The sequence below is a fragment of the Nerophis ophidion genome, linkage group LG04 (genome assembly GCF_033978795.1).
Source record: "Nerophis ophidion isolate RoL-2023_Sa linkage group LG04, RoL_Noph_v1.0, whole genome shotgun sequence".
NCBI lineage: Eukaryota > Metazoa > Chordata > Actinopteri > Syngnathiformes > Syngnathidae > Nerophis > Nerophis ophidion.
Window position 1 is genome coordinate 41,551,343 of NC_084614.1, and position 18,587 is coordinate 41,569,929.

General features: G+C 38.7%; 1 protein-coding gene across 2 annotated transcripts in view; it reads left to right on the forward strand.

Annotated features, from left to right (window-relative positions):
• The window catches only part of mark4a (MAP/microtubule affinity-regulating kinase 4a), an 89,533-nt gene extending 71,321 nt beyond the window's left edge, over positions 1-18,212 (forward strand). The window contains exons 10-18 of one of the 2 annotated variants that reach the window (XM_061898078.1): positions 487-586; positions 720-829; positions 2,840-3,026; positions 7,439-7,650; positions 7,957-8,060; positions 11,625-11,909; positions 13,602-13,684; positions 16,991-17,035; positions 17,126-17,333. In XM_061898078.1, the coding sequence (XP_061754062.1) occupies positions 487-586; positions 720-829; positions 2,840-3,026; positions 7,439-7,650; positions 7,957-8,060; positions 11,625-11,909; positions 13,602-13,684; positions 16,991-17,035; positions 17,126-17,190 (1,191 nt within the window). In that variant the 3' untranslated portion in view covers positions 17,191-17,333. Of the gene's footprint in view, positions 1-486; positions 587-719; positions 830-2,839; positions 3,027-7,438; positions 7,651-7,956; positions 8,061-11,624; positions 11,910-13,601; positions 13,685-16,990; positions 17,036-17,125 lie in introns of both variants that reach the window. The other variant, XM_061898076.1, reaches the window with a different exon arrangement.
• The last annotated feature ends 375 nt before the right edge of the window (positions 18,213-18,587 follow it).

The following is an 18,587-nucleotide window of genomic DNA, read 5'->3' on the forward strand; positions in this document are numbered from 1 at the left end:
AACGGCTGCCGCCCAGCTCACATTTGCACCCAACCTCTCTAACCCCTCCTATCAGTGATGAGCCCATTAGAGGGGGGACCTGGTCATTCGGCTCCACCTCAAGGCCTGGTACCAGAGGGGAGCACTGCTGGCCCTTATCCGGGCAAGGGAATTCTGGTTCCTTGTTTGTGTTTTTTCATAGAAGTCTTTGAGGTGCTCTTTGTCTGGTCCCCCACTTAGGATCTATTTGTCTTGGGAGGGCATAGAAGCCCCAAGGACAACATAGCTCTTAGGATCACTGGGACACTCAAACTCCTCTACCACGATAAGGTGACAGCTCACTGTATTTTGCTTTATTATTATTTTCTTTCTTTTTTTTAGCTGAGCTTCAATTATTATTGTCCTTTACACTGTGCTGCTACTTGAGTATTAACTACCCTGAGAGAACGCTTAAGGGATCAATTCCGTTCTATCTAATCAAATCCAATCTACTCTACGTCTTTACAGCAAGTCATGAAGGACAAATGGATAAATTCAGGGTATGAGGGTGAGGACCTAAAGCCCCATATAGAACCCGTTGAGGACTACAGCGACGCCGCCCGCATCGGTGAGTCAACCGGGCCAGTGTCAATGTGGCTTCTATGGCGGCTGTACCGGGGATTGTATTGCTGACAGAACATAATCAATGTTGTCTCCACCCAAGATGATTTATATGTCTTTGTACTGTTTGTGTGCCTTAGAGGTGATGGTCGGCATGGGCTTCACCCCTGAGGAAATCAAAGACTCTCTGCTCAATCAGAAATACAATGAAGTCACAGCCACATACTTACTACTGGGCCGCAAAGGCGACGTGAGTTATATACATTTACACCCCAAAAATTATTCTTATACTATATATGTCCTCTCCAGTGGACAATTTTCTTTTCTCCTGTCAGAGTTACCATTTTGGAAAAAATAGCCCTGTTATGCAAACCACAAATGTCCACTAAAAGGGTACTGGGGAATGATTCATATCAGTTTTTCAGGTGGTCTGATCATCTGCAGGGGTGGGTCATAACAAGGGCTGCAGCTATTGATTATTTGAATAATCGAGTAATCTATTAATTAATTGGTTTGATTAATCTAGTAATAGTAGTAAACACTCTATATATTCAATGAGTATTTTAGGAAAACTCGTTAAAATTAACAACGAATGTTATTCCTACCATAACCTTTATGTTTTATTTCTGATGAATTCACTTTTTAACATATGTGCATTAATAAAAATATATGTGCTGTTTTCCACGACACAAATAACGGCTCACCACTCATGTGAGCTCTATTACAGCGACTGTGTGGAAACTATGTCTGTGTATTTAAAGTTTGTTTAATACATTTTTATTAGTTACACTTATTAAAGGAATAACTAAAGCATCATGATATACATCTATATAATATAAATCTATAGATAACAGGGCTAATGTCAGCTAATACAATAAAAACATTTACAACTTGTGACAACATGTTATGTTTAGTTGGAAGTGGAATTCATGTCACTATTTGCAGCGTGCAGTATAAGTGTGGTCATGTTACTGCCAGGCTCTGTTTGATTGGTGAAAAGGAGTCAAACATCACTGATTCTTATGTTGGATTGGTGAAACAGAGTCATGTGACAATGCCCACTGGAAGAGATCTCTAAAACGAGCAAAAATCACGTCTTTGCCGTTGACAAGTTGCCACCTCATCGCAGGACCAACACAAATAGACAGACAAGCATTCACATTCACACACTAGGGACAATTTAATGATGCCAATCCCCAAGTGCATGTCTTTGGAGGTGGGAGGAAGCCGTAGTACCAGTTCCAGGGAGAACATGCAAACTCCAAACAGAAAACCCCCAAGCCTGCAAGTTGAACCCAAGACCTTCTCGCGGTGAGGCAAGAGTGCTAACCACTGCGCCATCAAGCCGATACCTAATGTCAAATACTCCACTTTATAACAAATCATCAGAAAATATTGTATATTTGTTGTTTTTCCTGTGATAAGAATATGTTTATGTTGGGGTTTTTTTTGTTTTACAAGAAGAGGATAAGAATTAAAGACATTAAAAATAAAACATTTTTAAAACATAATATCTATGGATAAGTCTGCTGCTACGGAAAGATTTGAAGCTCTTAAAGTTAAAAAAATGTATATATTTATAATACTTATTTATAACACTTATGAATTAATTATAAAAGTTAGTTGTTTTTTTGGGGGGGTTTTTTAAAAAAAAATACTGTACTTATCTTAAATCGTTATGTATATGATAGGTCTAAAGTTGTAAAATTTAAAGCAACAAAATTTAAAAATATGTATAGCACTTTTTGTAGCGCGTCCGTTTTTCATCTCTTGGGAGGATCAACATAGTTTTAAATTAGGTATACTCAAGGGTTAAGTAAATGTAATGGATTAAATGTGTGCGTGCATAGCTTGGCAGAGGGGTTGTTACTGCTATCTTGTTGGTTGCAAAAAATAAAATGAAGTCGTTCTGCAAGGCAAGGCTGTCATCTTTTCCACGAGTCAAGTCAGTCTGCATCACAGATGCCGCCGGTGGTCATACAGCCGTTTAGCTGGTTAGGTTACAGTGACTGAAATAAACATTTAATCCCTTGCTGATGCCACCTTACAAAGAAACCAAGAACTATCATTATTTTGTTACTGTAGGTTGAGAAGTTGTGTCCAAGCATTACACAAGTAAACTGTTTTCCTTCCAAATTGTTTTCTTGCCAACTATTTTTGTTTTTATTAATATCATGAGATCCCACACTAAAATCTCAAGGTTTGATTTTGGTTGTTCAAGGACCTTTCTTTCAAATGTATGTATTTCACATCATTTAAGGAGGGCAGCGAGGCCCGTTCAGCCAGTACGCTGTCCTTGGCAAGAGTGAGACCCAGTCCTATTACCAACGGAACCAACAAACACTCTTCAACAACTGGCTCCTCATCCTCTTCCACCTCCTCCTCACATAGCAAGACACAGCGCAGTGCCTCCACTTACCACCGGCAGCGACGACATAGCGACTTCTGTGAGTATCTACTCTTAACGTCCGACTTTTAAAGGTCTTACAGTTCCAGTGGTTCCTCGGCCCACTTTTTGAATGATTTGGTTTTCAACTAAAATTTTCTTCAAAATTGTGTCATTTATATGTATTTCACATTGTTTTCTGCATGTGAAAATATAATTGTTCTCTATAAATGTGTTTGGTGTTCATATTTTTGGTGCACGGAATAGATAAATAGAATTTACATATTTTCTTATGGGGAAAAATTGCTATTTTTCCGCACATTATGATTTTGGACATTTTGGAACAGAATACCAACAAAAATCAAGGTACAAATCTAACGCTGTTCACATACACTATTGCTTTTTTGTTGTTGTGCTTATTGCTTTAATTGATTTATTGATTGATTGAAACTTTTATTAGTAGATTGCACAGTTTAGTACATATTTCGTACAATTGACCACTAAATGTTAGCACCCAAATAAGTTTTTCAACTTGTTTAAGTGGGGGTCCACGTTAATCAATTCATGGTGCAAATATATACTATCAGCATACTACAGTCATCACACAGGTTAATAATCAGAGTATATACATTGAATTATTTCCATTATTTATAATCCGGGGGTTAGGTTGATATCAGCACTTCAGTCATCAACAATTGAATTAATAGCATCCCTGTGAGACAAAATGGTCTACCAAACACAAAATCACTGATTTATGATACAATAGAACCTACTTATGTTGACAACCAATCTATGTGGCTATGTGAGTTGATTGATGAAAAATTCCTGTTTAAGTTCATGTCAACATACATGGTTGGCCACATTTGTCGACACCAAATTCGAGACCAATGGCGTTATTTTGTATGAAAAATGTGTCATTTTATGTCAGCATATGTTGTTGTATTGTTACTTTATCATCATCGTTGACAACAGTGACATAACCGCTCGTTAGTTACACAGCATTAAACCCTGCAAATTCAGTAAGGACTTTCTGTTCAGTCCAAAATAAACTTAATAACCGGTATGGCAGTATTAACCTAAATTCTATCACAAAAATGTATCAATTTTTTTCTTTTTAATAGATTTTTAGCTACTGGAAGAAAGTTTTACTGTCACTGTGGTCAAGACGTGCAACACATATCACAACATTTTTACAGCAGCTCTGTTAGATAAGAATATAAAAGTATCACATTATGTCCATCATCCAGTCCAAGGGTCATCAGCATTAATTGGTTCCTCTGTAACTATTCCCCTCCCAAAGATTTAACTAGCCCTGGGGTCAACAACCAAAAACGTTGAAAGAGACAAAAATACAAAAAACAAATCCGTCTGGAGCCGCAAAAAATTAAAAGCCGTATATAAGTGTTATAATAAAGGCAACACATGATGTAAGTGTCTATATTAGCTATAATAGCCTACTATCAAAATGTGTCGCAGGGTGAAGCAAATCTTCATAGACAGAAATGTTGAAATTTAATATTTATTCTCCACATACAGAAATGTTGAAATTTAATATTTATTCTCCACATTTATACAACTGGGCTTCACGGTGGCAGAGGGGTTAGTGCGTCTGCCTCACAATACGAAGTTCCTGCAGTCCTGGGTTCAAATCCAGGCTCGGGATCTTTCTGTGTGGAGTTTGCATGTTCTCCCCGTGAATGCGTGGGTTCCCTCCGGGTACTCCGGCTTCCTCCCACTTCCAAAAAACATGCACCTGGGGATAGGTTTATTGGCAACACTAAATTGGCCCTAGTGTTTGAATGTGAGTGTGAATGTTGTCTGTCTATCTGTGTTGGCCCTGCGATGAGTTGGCGACTTGTCCAGGGTGTACCCTGCCTTCCGCCCGATTGTAGCTGAGATAGGCGCCAGCGCCCCCCGCAACCCCAAAAGGGAATAAGCGGTAGAAAAAGGATGGATGGATGGATTTATACAACCTTAGAAACCATTAGTAAATCAGAGGCTACTCAGAAGGTGAGATAACTTCTGGAAATGTCTGGCTTTTAATGGTCAAAAGTATAGATGTGTGTGTCTTAGTTTAAGGAAACTGTCTTCTTTTCATATATTTATTATAATCTTTGGCAAGCTAGGTAATGTTTGCTGTGGTCTGGAACAACATGGCACACAACAATCTGAAATGCAGCCAATATTACTTACAGATAATGTGTCATGAGACATGCAAACATAAATTAAATACAAATAGGACATAAGTAAAGGAAATTAAATGAGCTCAAATATACCCACAAATGAGGCATAATGATGCAATATGTACATACAGCTAGCCTGAATAGCATGTTAGCATTGAATAGTTTGCAGTCTAAACATACCTGACCAATTATGCCTGATTAGCACTCCAACAAGTCAATAACATCAACAAAGCGCACTTTTGGGCATTCACACACAACATGAAACTTTTGGTGGACAAAATGAGACAAAGAAGGAGTGGAAGATTTTACATGTAAACAAACTGTTGCGTCACAGTCCACACTATGGTGAGTTCAAGAGCCGCTGAAATTAGTAGGACAAAAAACCAAATATTCTCACCAGTGAAGCATACACACAAACGTATTAAACAGGAATTTCTCACAACGGGAAAGTTTGTGTCATCACTGTCCTCAAACAAAAAACATACTAAAACAAAAAATATTTCCCCCCATCTTTTTCCATTTTCAGTCCTGTTTTATAAATGCTGTAGGGAGCCATTAGTGCAGCGCTCGAGAGCCGCGAGTTGCTGACCCCCGAACTAGCCTTACTATCAACATTTTTAGAGGTGGCTTAATATATCAATAAAACAAGTATCAAAATATATCGGCTTACATCTATATTATAAAATCTTCGAGTCGCAGGACGGCAATTACTGGCATATTCCAAAACAGGAACTAAAACACTAACACCAACAAACGCAAAATAACGCCTGTTATAACCAGCCGTGACAAATATAAGCACTCTGATCCAAGCAGGCCTGCAGCTGGACAGCCAGTTAACATCTAAATGGCATCCAATAAACACACAAGGTTGGTCTTTTCTTGTAGTTTAGAAAATGTAAACATGGTAAGAGCTAGCAACTACACAACAGCTAAGCAGACAATTCCACACAAGCTACACAAATAAAATAAGTGTCCTAAATTGAACGATATCGCAGCCTCAAACACAACATGTTTCAGTACAAACACGCATCAAATATTTAGAGTTGCATATTACTTGTACATAAAAAGCCTCCAAGGCAGAATCTTATCACAAAGTATCCAGTAACACAGTGGTTCTCAAATGGGGGTACGCGTACCCCTGGGGGTACGTGACATTTTTCAAAAATATTCTAAAAATAGCAACAATTCAAAAATCCTCTATAAATAAATCTATTGAATAATATTTCAACAAAATATAAATGTTAGTTCATAAACTGTGAAAAGAATTGCAACAATGCAATATTCAGTGTTGACAGCTAAATTTTTTGTGGACACGTTCCATAAATATTGATATTAAAGATTTCTTTTTTTGTGAAGAAATGTTTAGAATTAAGTTCATGAATCCAGATGGATCTCTATTACAATCCCCAAAGAGGACACTTTAAGTTGATGATAACTTCTATGTGTAGAAATCTTTACTTATAATTGAATCACTTGTTTATTTTTCAACAAGTTTTTAGTTATTTTTATATCTTTTTTTCCAAGTAGTTCAAAAAAGACCACTACAAATGAGCAATATTTTGCGCTGTTATACATTTTAATAAATCAGAAACTGATGACATAGTGCTGTATTTTACTTCTTTATCTCTTTTTTTCAACCAAAAATGCTTTGCTCTGATTAGGGGGTACTTGAATTAAAAAAATGTTCACAGGGGGCACATCACTGAAAAAAGGTTGAGAACCACTGCTAACAAACGTGTTCGCATCATTCAACTTACTATATGCTAAATGAATTATTGTGGCCACGAAGTGTTGCCAAAAAAAACTTATTACCACTCCTCTTCAACTTAATTAGGGATCAAATGAGTTCCAGACTGTTTATAATAAATAGGTTAGTGCTATTCATACCTAACATTGCTCTTTGTTTGACTAATTTCTCTTGATTAAGCCATTGAGATGTTATGGTTTATAAAACCATTTGAGGCAGTTGTCTTTAAGAGCTATATGAATAAATTGTGATTGTGATTGATTGACTTTCTAACATTCAACACTACAAAATAAAACAAATATCTCTGATTCCTGTGGATATTGTATTGAATCAATATCAGTATTGGTCAAATGTCAAGGCCCCACTATCATATCAGAAGTCAATCCCTAGTAATTTTCGTTACTTTGAGATGTATCAATATAACAACATTGTTTTATTTCATGGTTCCTGGACTCCTTTTATAAGCAACCGTAGGCTGCTGATGCAGAATACTCCTTATATGCATCCCTGTATGTCTGTGCACTGCTGTCCTCCACAACAAAGGCGGCCCCTCCATGCCCGTCATGCACCCCAAACGGAGCCCCACGAGCACAGGTGAGAGGGAGCTGCGAGAGGGACGAATGCCTTCGCGTAAAGCTAGTTGCAGCGTGATGGGAAGCCACAGCCTTCCTCCGTCCAGCCCGATGGTCAGCAGCGCCAACAACCCCAACAAGTCAGAGATCCCAGACCGCCGCAAAGACATGACCGCCACCACCGTAAGTATTTTTTTTGTTTCTTTTTTAATTAAACACAGCAAATTTTATACCATAGGATAAGATAAGTGTGTGCCCCCATGCAAGGGTATAAACAGTTCATAAGTTTATGGTTATCTTATTTTATTAGATTCCCAAATAGATAACAAAATTCGTACAAGCGACACACTGACTACTCTAAATTATATCCGAGTATTGCGCGTTAGGAACATATGCTATAATAGGATAAAATAAAGTCCACTACAGAAAATGTGCAATGTGTATCAATACTTGACACGTGTGACCGAGTATTTGCTTCTCACTTTAAAGAACAACATCCCTGGAAGCGCCATGACCCGCCGGAATACATACGTTTGCACGGATCGTACAGGTGCTGACAGACACTCTCTCCTGCAGAATGGCAAAGACAACAGGTAACACTTCGTTGGTGGTCTTTCGATCTTAATCTTAGTTTGCACTGTCATTAGGGATGGGTACCGAATTCGGTACCTTTATAGGTACTGACTAAATTTCATTGGTACAATAGAGTGCCGATTCACCTAAAATCTAAAAGGTACCATAGTTTTGTACCTTCCTTGCACGTGGCTTCACGTCCGGTTGCAGATTAGACATCGGTTCAAGCACTTGGCGTGAAAACCATAGTTATATCTATGGGGGAAATAGGCAATCAGGATCTCCGAGCGGACTAGGTCAAAATGTCCATCCATCCATCCATCCATCTACCTCCGCTTATCCGAGGTCGGGTCGCGGTAGCAGCAGCCTAAGCAGGGAAGCCCAGACTTCCCTCTCCCCAGCCACTTTGTGGAGCTCCTTCCGGGGGATTCCGAGGCATTCCCAGGCCAGCCGGTAGAGATAGTCTCCCCAACGTGTCCTGGGTCTTCCCTGTGGCCTCTTACCGGTCGGACGTGCCCGAAACACCTCCCTAGGGAGGCGTTCGGGTGGCATCCTGACCAGATGCCCGAACCACCTCATCTGGCTCCTCTCGATGTGGAGGAACAGCGGCTTTACTTTGAGCTCCTCCCGGATGACAGAGCTTCTCACCCTATCTCTAAGGGAAAGCACCGCCACCCGGCAGAGGAAACTAATTTCGGCCGCTTGTACCCGTGATCTTGTCCTTTCAGTCATGACCAAAAGCTCATGACCATAGGTGAGGATGGGAACGTAGATCGACCGGTATATTGAGAACTTTGCTTTCCGGCTCAGCTCCTTCTTCACCACAACAGATCGATACAGCGTCCGCATTACTAAAGACGGCGAACCGATCAGCCTGTCGATTTCACGATCCACTCTTCCCTCATTCGTCAACAAGACTCCGAGTTACTTGAACTCCTCCACTTGGGGCAAGATCTCCTCCCCTAGCCTAATGTTAAAATTTTACATGCCAACAAAGCAAGACGGTGCTTGAGAGTAAGGCTACATTTATTAAAATGTGTTAGCTCGATGTTAATAAAATTGGATATGCCATACACATGCTAACTACAAGCATGTTTAGGAAATTTCAACATTTCTAACTGTGGTAATCCAAACTGTAACTAGGATGTACGTTACAGCAGCTTCTGTGTAATAAGTAGGGGCTGGGCATTTTGGGGGGATTTAGGCGATTCCGGTTCCTCCTTTTAATTCTGGTTCCCAACAATTATTGATTCTCGATTCTGATTTGTTTGAGAGACAAGTTAAAACATGTACTATGTTCATAGGGCTATTTTTAACCAGTATACAAATATCAATCCTTTCAACTTGAATATCTGTTAAGAAGTTTCTTTCCACAGGCGTACACGTTCACAAAGTTTTGCTTATTTGTGAAAACATCATAAAACATTTAAAAATATCCTGTTGTTTGTGTTAGTGTTAAAGACGTTCCCATCAGGGTTTTATGCTGCGAATTCCGATCATCCCTGAATGAAATTGGCCAATATCGATCACATGTATGAACTGTAAATTTCAATATATATTATATAACATAAATGTTACTATTATTTGGCCCTGCGAAGAGGTGGCCACTTGTCCAGGGTGTACCCCGCCTACCGCCCGAATGCAGCTGAGATAGGCTCCAGCGATCTCTCGCGACCCCAAAAGGGACAAGCGGTAGAAAATGGATGGATTACTATTATATATACCAGCACGAAACCATATATATATATATATATATATATATATATATATATATATATATATATATATATATATATATATATATATATATATATATATATATATATGTATATATATATATATATATATATATATATATGTATATATATACATATATATATATATATATATATATATATGTATATATATACATATATATATATATATATATATATATATATATATATATATATGTATATATATACATATACATATATATATATATATATATATATATATATATATATATATATATGTATATATATACATATACATATATATATATATATATATATATATGTATATATATACATATACATATATATATATATATATATATATATGTATATATATACATATACATATATATATATATATGTATATATATACATATACATATATATATATATATATATATATATATATATATATATATATATATATATATATATATATATATATATATATTAGGGCTGTGAATCTTTGGTTGTCCCACGATTCGATTCAATATCGATTCTTGAGATCACGATTCGATAATATATCGATTTTTTTAGATTCGATTCGATTCTCGATTCAAAAACGATATTTTTCCGACTCAAAACGATTCTGTATTCATTCAATACATAGGATTTCAGCAGGATCCACCCCAGTCTGCTGACATGCTAGCAGAGTTGTTGATTTTTTTTTAAAAACTTTTATAATTGTAAAGGACAATGTTTTATCAACTGATTGCAACAATGTGTTTTTTTAAACTATTAAACAAATCAAAAACATTACTTATTTTATCTTTGTGAAAACATTGGACACAGTGTGTAGTCAAGCTTATGAGATGCGATGCAAGTGTAAGCCACTGTGACACTATTGTTCTTTTTTTGATTTTTTATAAATGTCTAATGATAATGTCAATGAGGGATTTTTAATCACTGCTATGCTGAAATTATAACTAATATTGATACTGTTGTTGATAATATTCATTTTTGTTTCACTACTTTTGGTTTGTTTTGTGTCGTGTTTGTGTCTCCTCAATTGCTCTGTTTATTGCAGTTCTGAGTGTTGCTGGGTCAGGTTTGGTTTTGGAATTGGATTGCATTGTTATGGTATTGCTGTGTATTGTTTTGTTGGAGTGATAAAAAAAAAAAAATGTTTTTCTTTAAAAATCGATTTTTAAAAAAATGAGAATTGATTCTGAATCGCACATCGCATTCGATTCGATTCTTATTCGAATCGATTTCTTCCAACACCCCTAATATATATACATACATATGGTTAGTGCTATTGACAGTATAACAATATAGACAAAAAATTTAAACTAGTTTCTTTTTTCTTTTATTACACACAATTGTTCGATCAAAACAAAGTCAATAGTACATAATAACTAATCAAAAACAAAATATTCGAATCAGAAATATTTTAATAATCCCCAAGGGGAAATTAAAATATTACACAAATCTGATTCAGAGCTATACCAACCGGTATAGCTCGGTTGGTAGATGCTGTGCCAGCAAATTAAGGGTTCCAGGTTCAATGCCCGCTTCCGCCATCCTAGTCACTGCCGTTGTGTCCCCACGGACACTTTACCCACCTGCTCCCAGTGCCACCCACACTGGTTTAAATGTAACTTAGATATTGGGTTTCACTATATAAAGTGCTTTGAGTCACTAGAAAAAAGTGCTATAGAAATATAATTCACTGATTCAACTGTGAAAATCCTCAGTTGAAGACAGCCCTCGCGTTAGCGCAGGTGATTAATAACAAAAATAAGCATATTAATCATGTACGAACACAGCTAAATCCCACAATTTGTGCTTTCTCTTAATTAACCGCAGCTCTTTGAGCCACCGCTTGCCTGCAGCCTCTCCCTCCACACTCAGCATTTCCGGGGCCGGAGCTGCATCTTCCTCCTCTTCTTCAGACCGGTGCCGCCTGACCCGGGGTTCCACAATCCGCAGCACCTTTCACGGGGGGCAGCTGAGGGACCGTGGCCCTCCCATCTACTCGGCGCCGCCCACTTCACCCACCCTGTCCCACCATGATGCCAGCCCGTTGCCCCATGTTCGCACCAGGGCGACGTCCAACCTCTTCACCAAGCTGACCTCCAAACTCACTCGCAGGTAGCTTGCGTGGTGACATCATGACGACATAGACTCTTGACGTGTTTGACATGATTTTATCTTCCAAAAACCAATACTGTATTTAATGTCTAGTGTTGATATATTTTCACATCAGGAAATATTACATCGAGATATTTAAAATCAGTGAAGTTCTGTTTTACGAAGGTCACGTGTTCCTGTTAAGCAACACAAAACCTACAAAAATCTGGTTCTAATTTAGTAAGCTAAATATTTTTAACCAAAGAGAAACCAGGTCTATTTTCTCATCTAATTCTCTGCTCTCTGGAACAGTAATGAATTTTCTTTTGTGTTGAACTACTTTGATTATGCAGTGATGAATTAAGGAAAAGGGGTTTAAATAAATTATAATCGAAAGAAATTGGTTTTATCATTTTAATTAAATAAAAGGTATGTAATTACATAAATAAATACAAATCAATTAATAAAGAAAGTACATCAAATAAAAAAAAACTGAAGTAAAAACTGACAGAAACATAGTCTGACACACAGGGTGTGCCTAAAGTCTGGACATACACACAATATACATACATTAGATAAAAGATCATTATTAGGAAATAATAGTAAAAAATTATTATTTGAAGATATAGTCATCCATCGCCACATCAAGCTTTGTAATTTGCGGCTTCACTCTATCACAATTTTTAAAAGCATATTCTGTGTATTTTTGGCCTAAATTAAGCATTTTCAAGTTAAATTAAATAAATGAACTAAGAATATCAATACTACAGTGGCATTGGCCATTAGATGAGCCCAAACCAATCAGAGTGCGCTGTTCATGTATTGTGGTCACTGATTGGCTAAACCAAAGGCAGCATCAAGTCCCGACTTTTTGGGTATAAAAGGTGTGATTGTTATTTTATGTCTTGAGTGCTCTCATAATGTTAAAAACTGGATTTAGAAGGGTGTTTTTTATACTATAGCAATTAAAAGATTAGATTTTTCTATTTTGATAGTTCCTACTTCGCAGAAATTATTTTACCACGGTCTGGCCCAGAACCAATAAAACGGATGAAACAGGGGTTTACTGTGTTTCAAATTTGAAATTAATACATTTTAAAATAAATACAATCACTAACAATTAAATATATTAAAATGAATAACTAAGAAATGGTGATATTTCCTATTGTTTATTTAAATTACGTGTGACTTTCATAATAATTTTGTTGTATACCCATTTTTGCCGACAAGTCCAGACTTGACCTCTGTGTTAACAATTTCCGAGTTCCTGAATCTTTCACGGAAAAATAACACATTTGTCAGTTTTTTAAAGTGAATTTGGAGGGTTTTTTCAAATGTAACTTGTAATAATACCATGCAACAGTGTGAAAGGGTCTTCTGTTCAACTTGAGTTCAAGCGTTCTCAATGCTTATTAGAATGTTTATTCATATTGTAAGTGCGTCTGTGGCCTGGGATTATTGTCTGTTGCCCTCTTCCTCGCAGTCGTCATAATCACATATGACTAATCTAATCAAACCTCAGCTTTATCCTTGCCACTCAGCTCCTGTGCTACGCTCTCTTCCACCACTTGCTCTCCGGCAATTCAATTATTGCTCTTGTATCTCCTGACACCCACCCCCATGCCCCCACGCCCAACCACCACTCTTACCCCATATTCCCTTTCTTTATTCTCCATTGTATCTTATTCTGCTGTCCTACTGTCATGGCACCAGGGTCAACCTTGACCCGTCCAAGCGCCAGGGCTCAAACAAATCAGTGTCGGGTTGCACTCTACCCCAAGGATCAAAAACCGTTAGTAAGTTCCAGTGTGTCTTATTTCTTGTGTGCCTGCGATGCTTCATCATCTGCTTGGTCACACAGGAGTTACGTCAGTCTGTGAATACTTGACTTCTTTTCATCCGTCTGTCTACTAATTTTTGCTCCTCTTTATGATTTTATTATATTATTTCTGTCCTTTTTTGCACACTTTTGGTTTCAAGCATGTTTTGGGTTCCTTTTGTGTATTGTTGTTGACTGTCAAGACGATGGCAATATGAGTTTTCACACCTTTATCAATCAATTTGTACATGTCTACTCTGGTATCACTGAACACTTAAAGTGAAACTGTACTTTTTGGGGAATTTTGCCTATAACAATCATTATGAAAGACATGACAATAGATATATAAATATTGAATAAATGCGATCAAAAGTCCGCTTAGAACAGAGCCTAGGGGAGCCACTCAATTCTTCCTATATGCCCCTAGAAAACATCCAAATGTGTCCATTAAGGTTTTATATACATGATGTATATAAAACAATGTAATGTAGTAATATAGTAACGGACAAATTTATAATAACATTTATTTTTGGGTACTTGTATCATATTAAGCATATGTGGCGCATAAATTTAAAAAAGGCATCACAAAGTTTGCTTTTTTTTCTTCATCACTAATTATTACTCACTGGAGACTTCATGAGAGTCAACAAACATAACTAAACATCACTTATTGTACAAAGTCTGCTGTTATAAGGATGTCTACTGCTAGGATGATCGTGTACTCCTATTTAGATGAAGAATAACCCAATCTTTGTAAAAAAAACAAAAAACAGAGGGGACAGGGGGGAACAAGCTTCTTTTGGTGTCGTTCTCGCCAGTTACGGGTCCTAAATAGCTGTCAAAGTTTACCAACTTGTCGGAGTATGTCCTCAGTCATCTACTTTCCAGGTGATTTACGAACTACAATAAACTTCCAAGGAGCAGGGAAGCGAGGAAACAGCAGACCACTCGATGATGTAAACATAGGGACAAACGGTAGTGATCATGTCGCCGTTAAAAATAGTTTGTCTGCATTAATGCTTACAATAACAATATCACTAATACATGATCAATATTCATGTCTCAAAATGTAAATGTAGTATTGTTGGCAAGATTTGAATGGTTATTTATCTGGGAAACCCGTTGGTTCCGTTTCAAGGGGACCCTTTTTAACGTTTATTTAATAGTTAGAGTGAAGAAAAAAAATCAATTCGTTGTCATGTATTTCATAATGATTGTAAACGATAAGCAAAATTCCAAAAAAGCTGGAGTTCCCCTTTAACATAGTGCTGTGCAAAAAGAAAACCTGTGATGGCCTTGGCTTGGTTTTTGGACTCCGACACGGACAAGAGTTGTGTGGTGCAAAAATGTACAAGATAAATTTAAAAAATACTCAAGGCTACAACAGAAAGGTCGATCTCTAAGAATAAAGTAGAACAAATGGAAAGAAAAGGCTACAAAAGGAAACCAAGCTTAATGATAATAAATATTAAAGCTGGAAGCATCCTGAAAATTAATGCAAATTTGTTATAACACCAGTATCTTGAGTTTAAAAGAAACTAAGCAGAATTCCGTCATTCGAGTTTCATGTTGCTTAGCCGAGTCGACCAAGGCCCCACCCATATCTCATCACACCAAATCCTTTGCAATTCTTTATTGGCCATCTGTTTAATATCTCTGATCTGATCTAGATTCCAAATAATGGACTAATACAGAGGATCACTATAGACAATCAAATCTTCCCTCATTCATGAACAAGACTCCAAGTTACTTCAACTACTCCATCCGAGGCAGGGTTTCACCCCCAACCAAGGGAAGGCATCCCTTTTCCGGGTGAGTACCATGGACTCGGACTTGGAAGTGCTGATTTTAATTTCGTCACACTCGACTGCGAACCGATCCAGTGAGAGCTGAGGATCAGGGCCCGATGAGGCAAGCAGGACCACATCATCTGCAGAGCCCCAATCCTGCAGCCACCAAACCGGATTCCCTCAATATCCTGACTGTGCCGAGAAATTCTGCCCATAAAAGTTGTGAACAGCATTGTGACAAAAGGCAGCTCTGGCAAAGTCCACTCGAAGTCACTAGAAACGGATCCAACTTGCTGCTAGCAATGGTCTGACGCTGGCAATACAGGGAAAATCAGAGGGGACAAAATGCCTTTGAGTCCACAAAACACATGTAGACTGGTTGTGCAAACCCCCATGCACCCACAAGGACCTTACCCGAGAGTATACATAGAGCTTGTCTACAGTTCGACAACCGGGATAAAAACCTCACTGCTCCTCCTAAACTCAAGGTATCCCGCGGATCCCCCCTTTGTAGTACTTCTGTCGATAGGAAGGCTGAATAGTGTAATCCCTAATAGTTGAAACACAATCTTCCGGTCCCCCTTTTTAAAAAGGGAAACCAACACCTTGGTCTGCCAGTCCAAAAGCACCTCTCCCGATGTTCACTCGATGTTGTCAACCATGATAGCCCAACAGTATCTAGAATCTTAAGAAATTCCAGGCGGTTCTCATCTACTCAGGGCCTCTGCCACCAATAAGCTTTTTCACCACCTCGGAGAACCCACTCTAGAGGTGGGAGGTATTCAAAGTATTTCTTCCACCGCTCCACAACATCCCAAGTCGAGGTCAGCAGCACACTATTCCCATCTCCACATTGTTGACATTGCTCGGTTTCCCCCTCCTGAGACGGCGGATGGTGTTGCTGAGTCTTTTTGAAAGTCTACTGAAGTTGTTCCATGGCTTCTCCAAACTCTACCAACGCCTCACACTGCTTGGCCTGTCGATACCTGTCAGCTGTCTCCGGAGTCTAATGGGCTAAAAAGACCCAATAGGCCTACTTCTTCAGCTGATTACGAATACATTTGAACAAAACAGACAGCTTGGCATTTGTTTTTAGAAGACGAAGTAAATTAGTGCACTATCAAAAAACATATCAGTATAAATGAGTTACGTTTTTTTTTCCAATGTACCACAGGCCAATAAAAAGCTAGCTGGACCACAATTGAGGCACAGCCCTGGTCTACCTTGTGTTCACTGTTGCCAGAGAGTTTTCATGTGGTCAATGGCTTTACAGACAATAAATGTGTATTATCTATTGCAATTGCAATGTGCACGGTGTACAACACAGAGCCATCAATGCATGCTTTAGATTGAAGTGAGGTAGGCTTGAAGGTGACTGTTGTGCATACTGTATATCCTGCTTGTTGTGGGTGTTGTTGCTTGTTTGGTATGTTATATAATCTAAACAACTTGCTGCTTTTTGGAATACTGCTAAGATCGTCTCTGTCTTTCAGGGTCACAAATGAATCTGAGGGAATCAGGAGATTTGCGGTCACAAGGTCAGTGCATGCCACAGCTGGAGGTCTTGTGACCGTACAACACAGTCGCAACCAGATTTTTCAACAGTTTCCATTTGTCTACCTCCCCAGTTGCCATCTACCTGGGTATCAAAAAGCGCCCGAGTCCCGGGCCGTCGGACGTGGCTGGGATCTGAGAGGAAGTGGGCGACGGGACCCTGCGGAGGTGGTACTTGCTCTGCGGGAGGCAGCGCTCAGATGTGGCTGCCAGGTACACCACGCCGGCCCTTTTCTGCTGTCCTGCACCCATGGCGCGGCGGGGGGCTGCGTGGCTTTCGAGGCGGAGGTGTGCCACCTTTCCACGGGCGCCTCCGGGACTTCTAACGGTGTGCGCTACACGCGACTCTGGGGGGCACCTCTAGCTTTTCGGGACGTCGCCACTCAAATATCCAAGGATCTTGAACTTTGAACGGAGGGTGTGTGTGTGCGTGCGTGAGTGTTTGTGTCTGTGTTTTTGTGAAAAGGCAAGTGGGTTGGACAATTTTGAAATAGTGGCGCAAACAGGGCAAGGGGCTGGACCCAAAAGAAAAGACTTACTGTCTCGTTCACCACGAACCCACACACAGACGCGCACACAGACCAGACCCTTAATGACACACAAAAACACACACTGAGGCGCCCCTCCAACCCTATTCGCCCCTGCACCACCCCCTTCATCTCCCAGTCACCCTACAAAGCTCAGCCATCCTCGCTGAGACGCTTTCACCCACTGGACCTGGATCTGACTGAATCTAGTTAAATATTTTTTACTACTACTCTAGCCATAATAATAATATTTTGATTTTTTAATGTATTGCTCTGATGGTTGTTTTTATCCGCTGTTATTTTTAATAGTGAAGAAAATCATTAATTTCTTGTGTTGACCTGACTATACCATTAACTCTTTTTTTTTTTTAACCCATAAGAACCAAGACCCATTTGTGCTTCAAGTAAAAGTATATTTAAACTATGCCACATACCAAGTGGAACATGACACATTTTTGTACTTTGTGTTAAAGCAAATAACATTTACAGCATAAGATGACTAACTCATCAAGTCCTTGGCCACCATGGTTTTCTTATCAAAAAGGTCACATACAGTGTTCCCTCACCACGCTGTGGTTGACTTACTACGGTCTCAGAGCATTGCTGATTATAAAATTGTAAATAGGTATTTTTATATTTGTATTGTATTATTTGACGGCAACAGCTCAAGCTATCTTATCGACGTGAAATCGTACAGGGCACATTATTGTCTGATGGAGACCGACCACAGCACTGTGTTCTGTATATTCTCACACTACAGGCTGATGGCGACCAACCATAGCACTGTGTTGGATTCTGATTGGCTCAGTAACTGTTGCATCAATCTCCTCCGTTAGCAGTGTTGCTTCGTCGTGCTTTCGTGAAATTTCAATGAAAAAAATGTTTTTTGTTTCCCTTCGATGTCACCCAAGTTTGGCTGCCATTGGCCTAAATTAGGTTTAATGGTTCGATATTCAATTCCTTACATAAAGGAGAAAAAAAGACACGCAAGGGCGACAGCAGTCAGTCT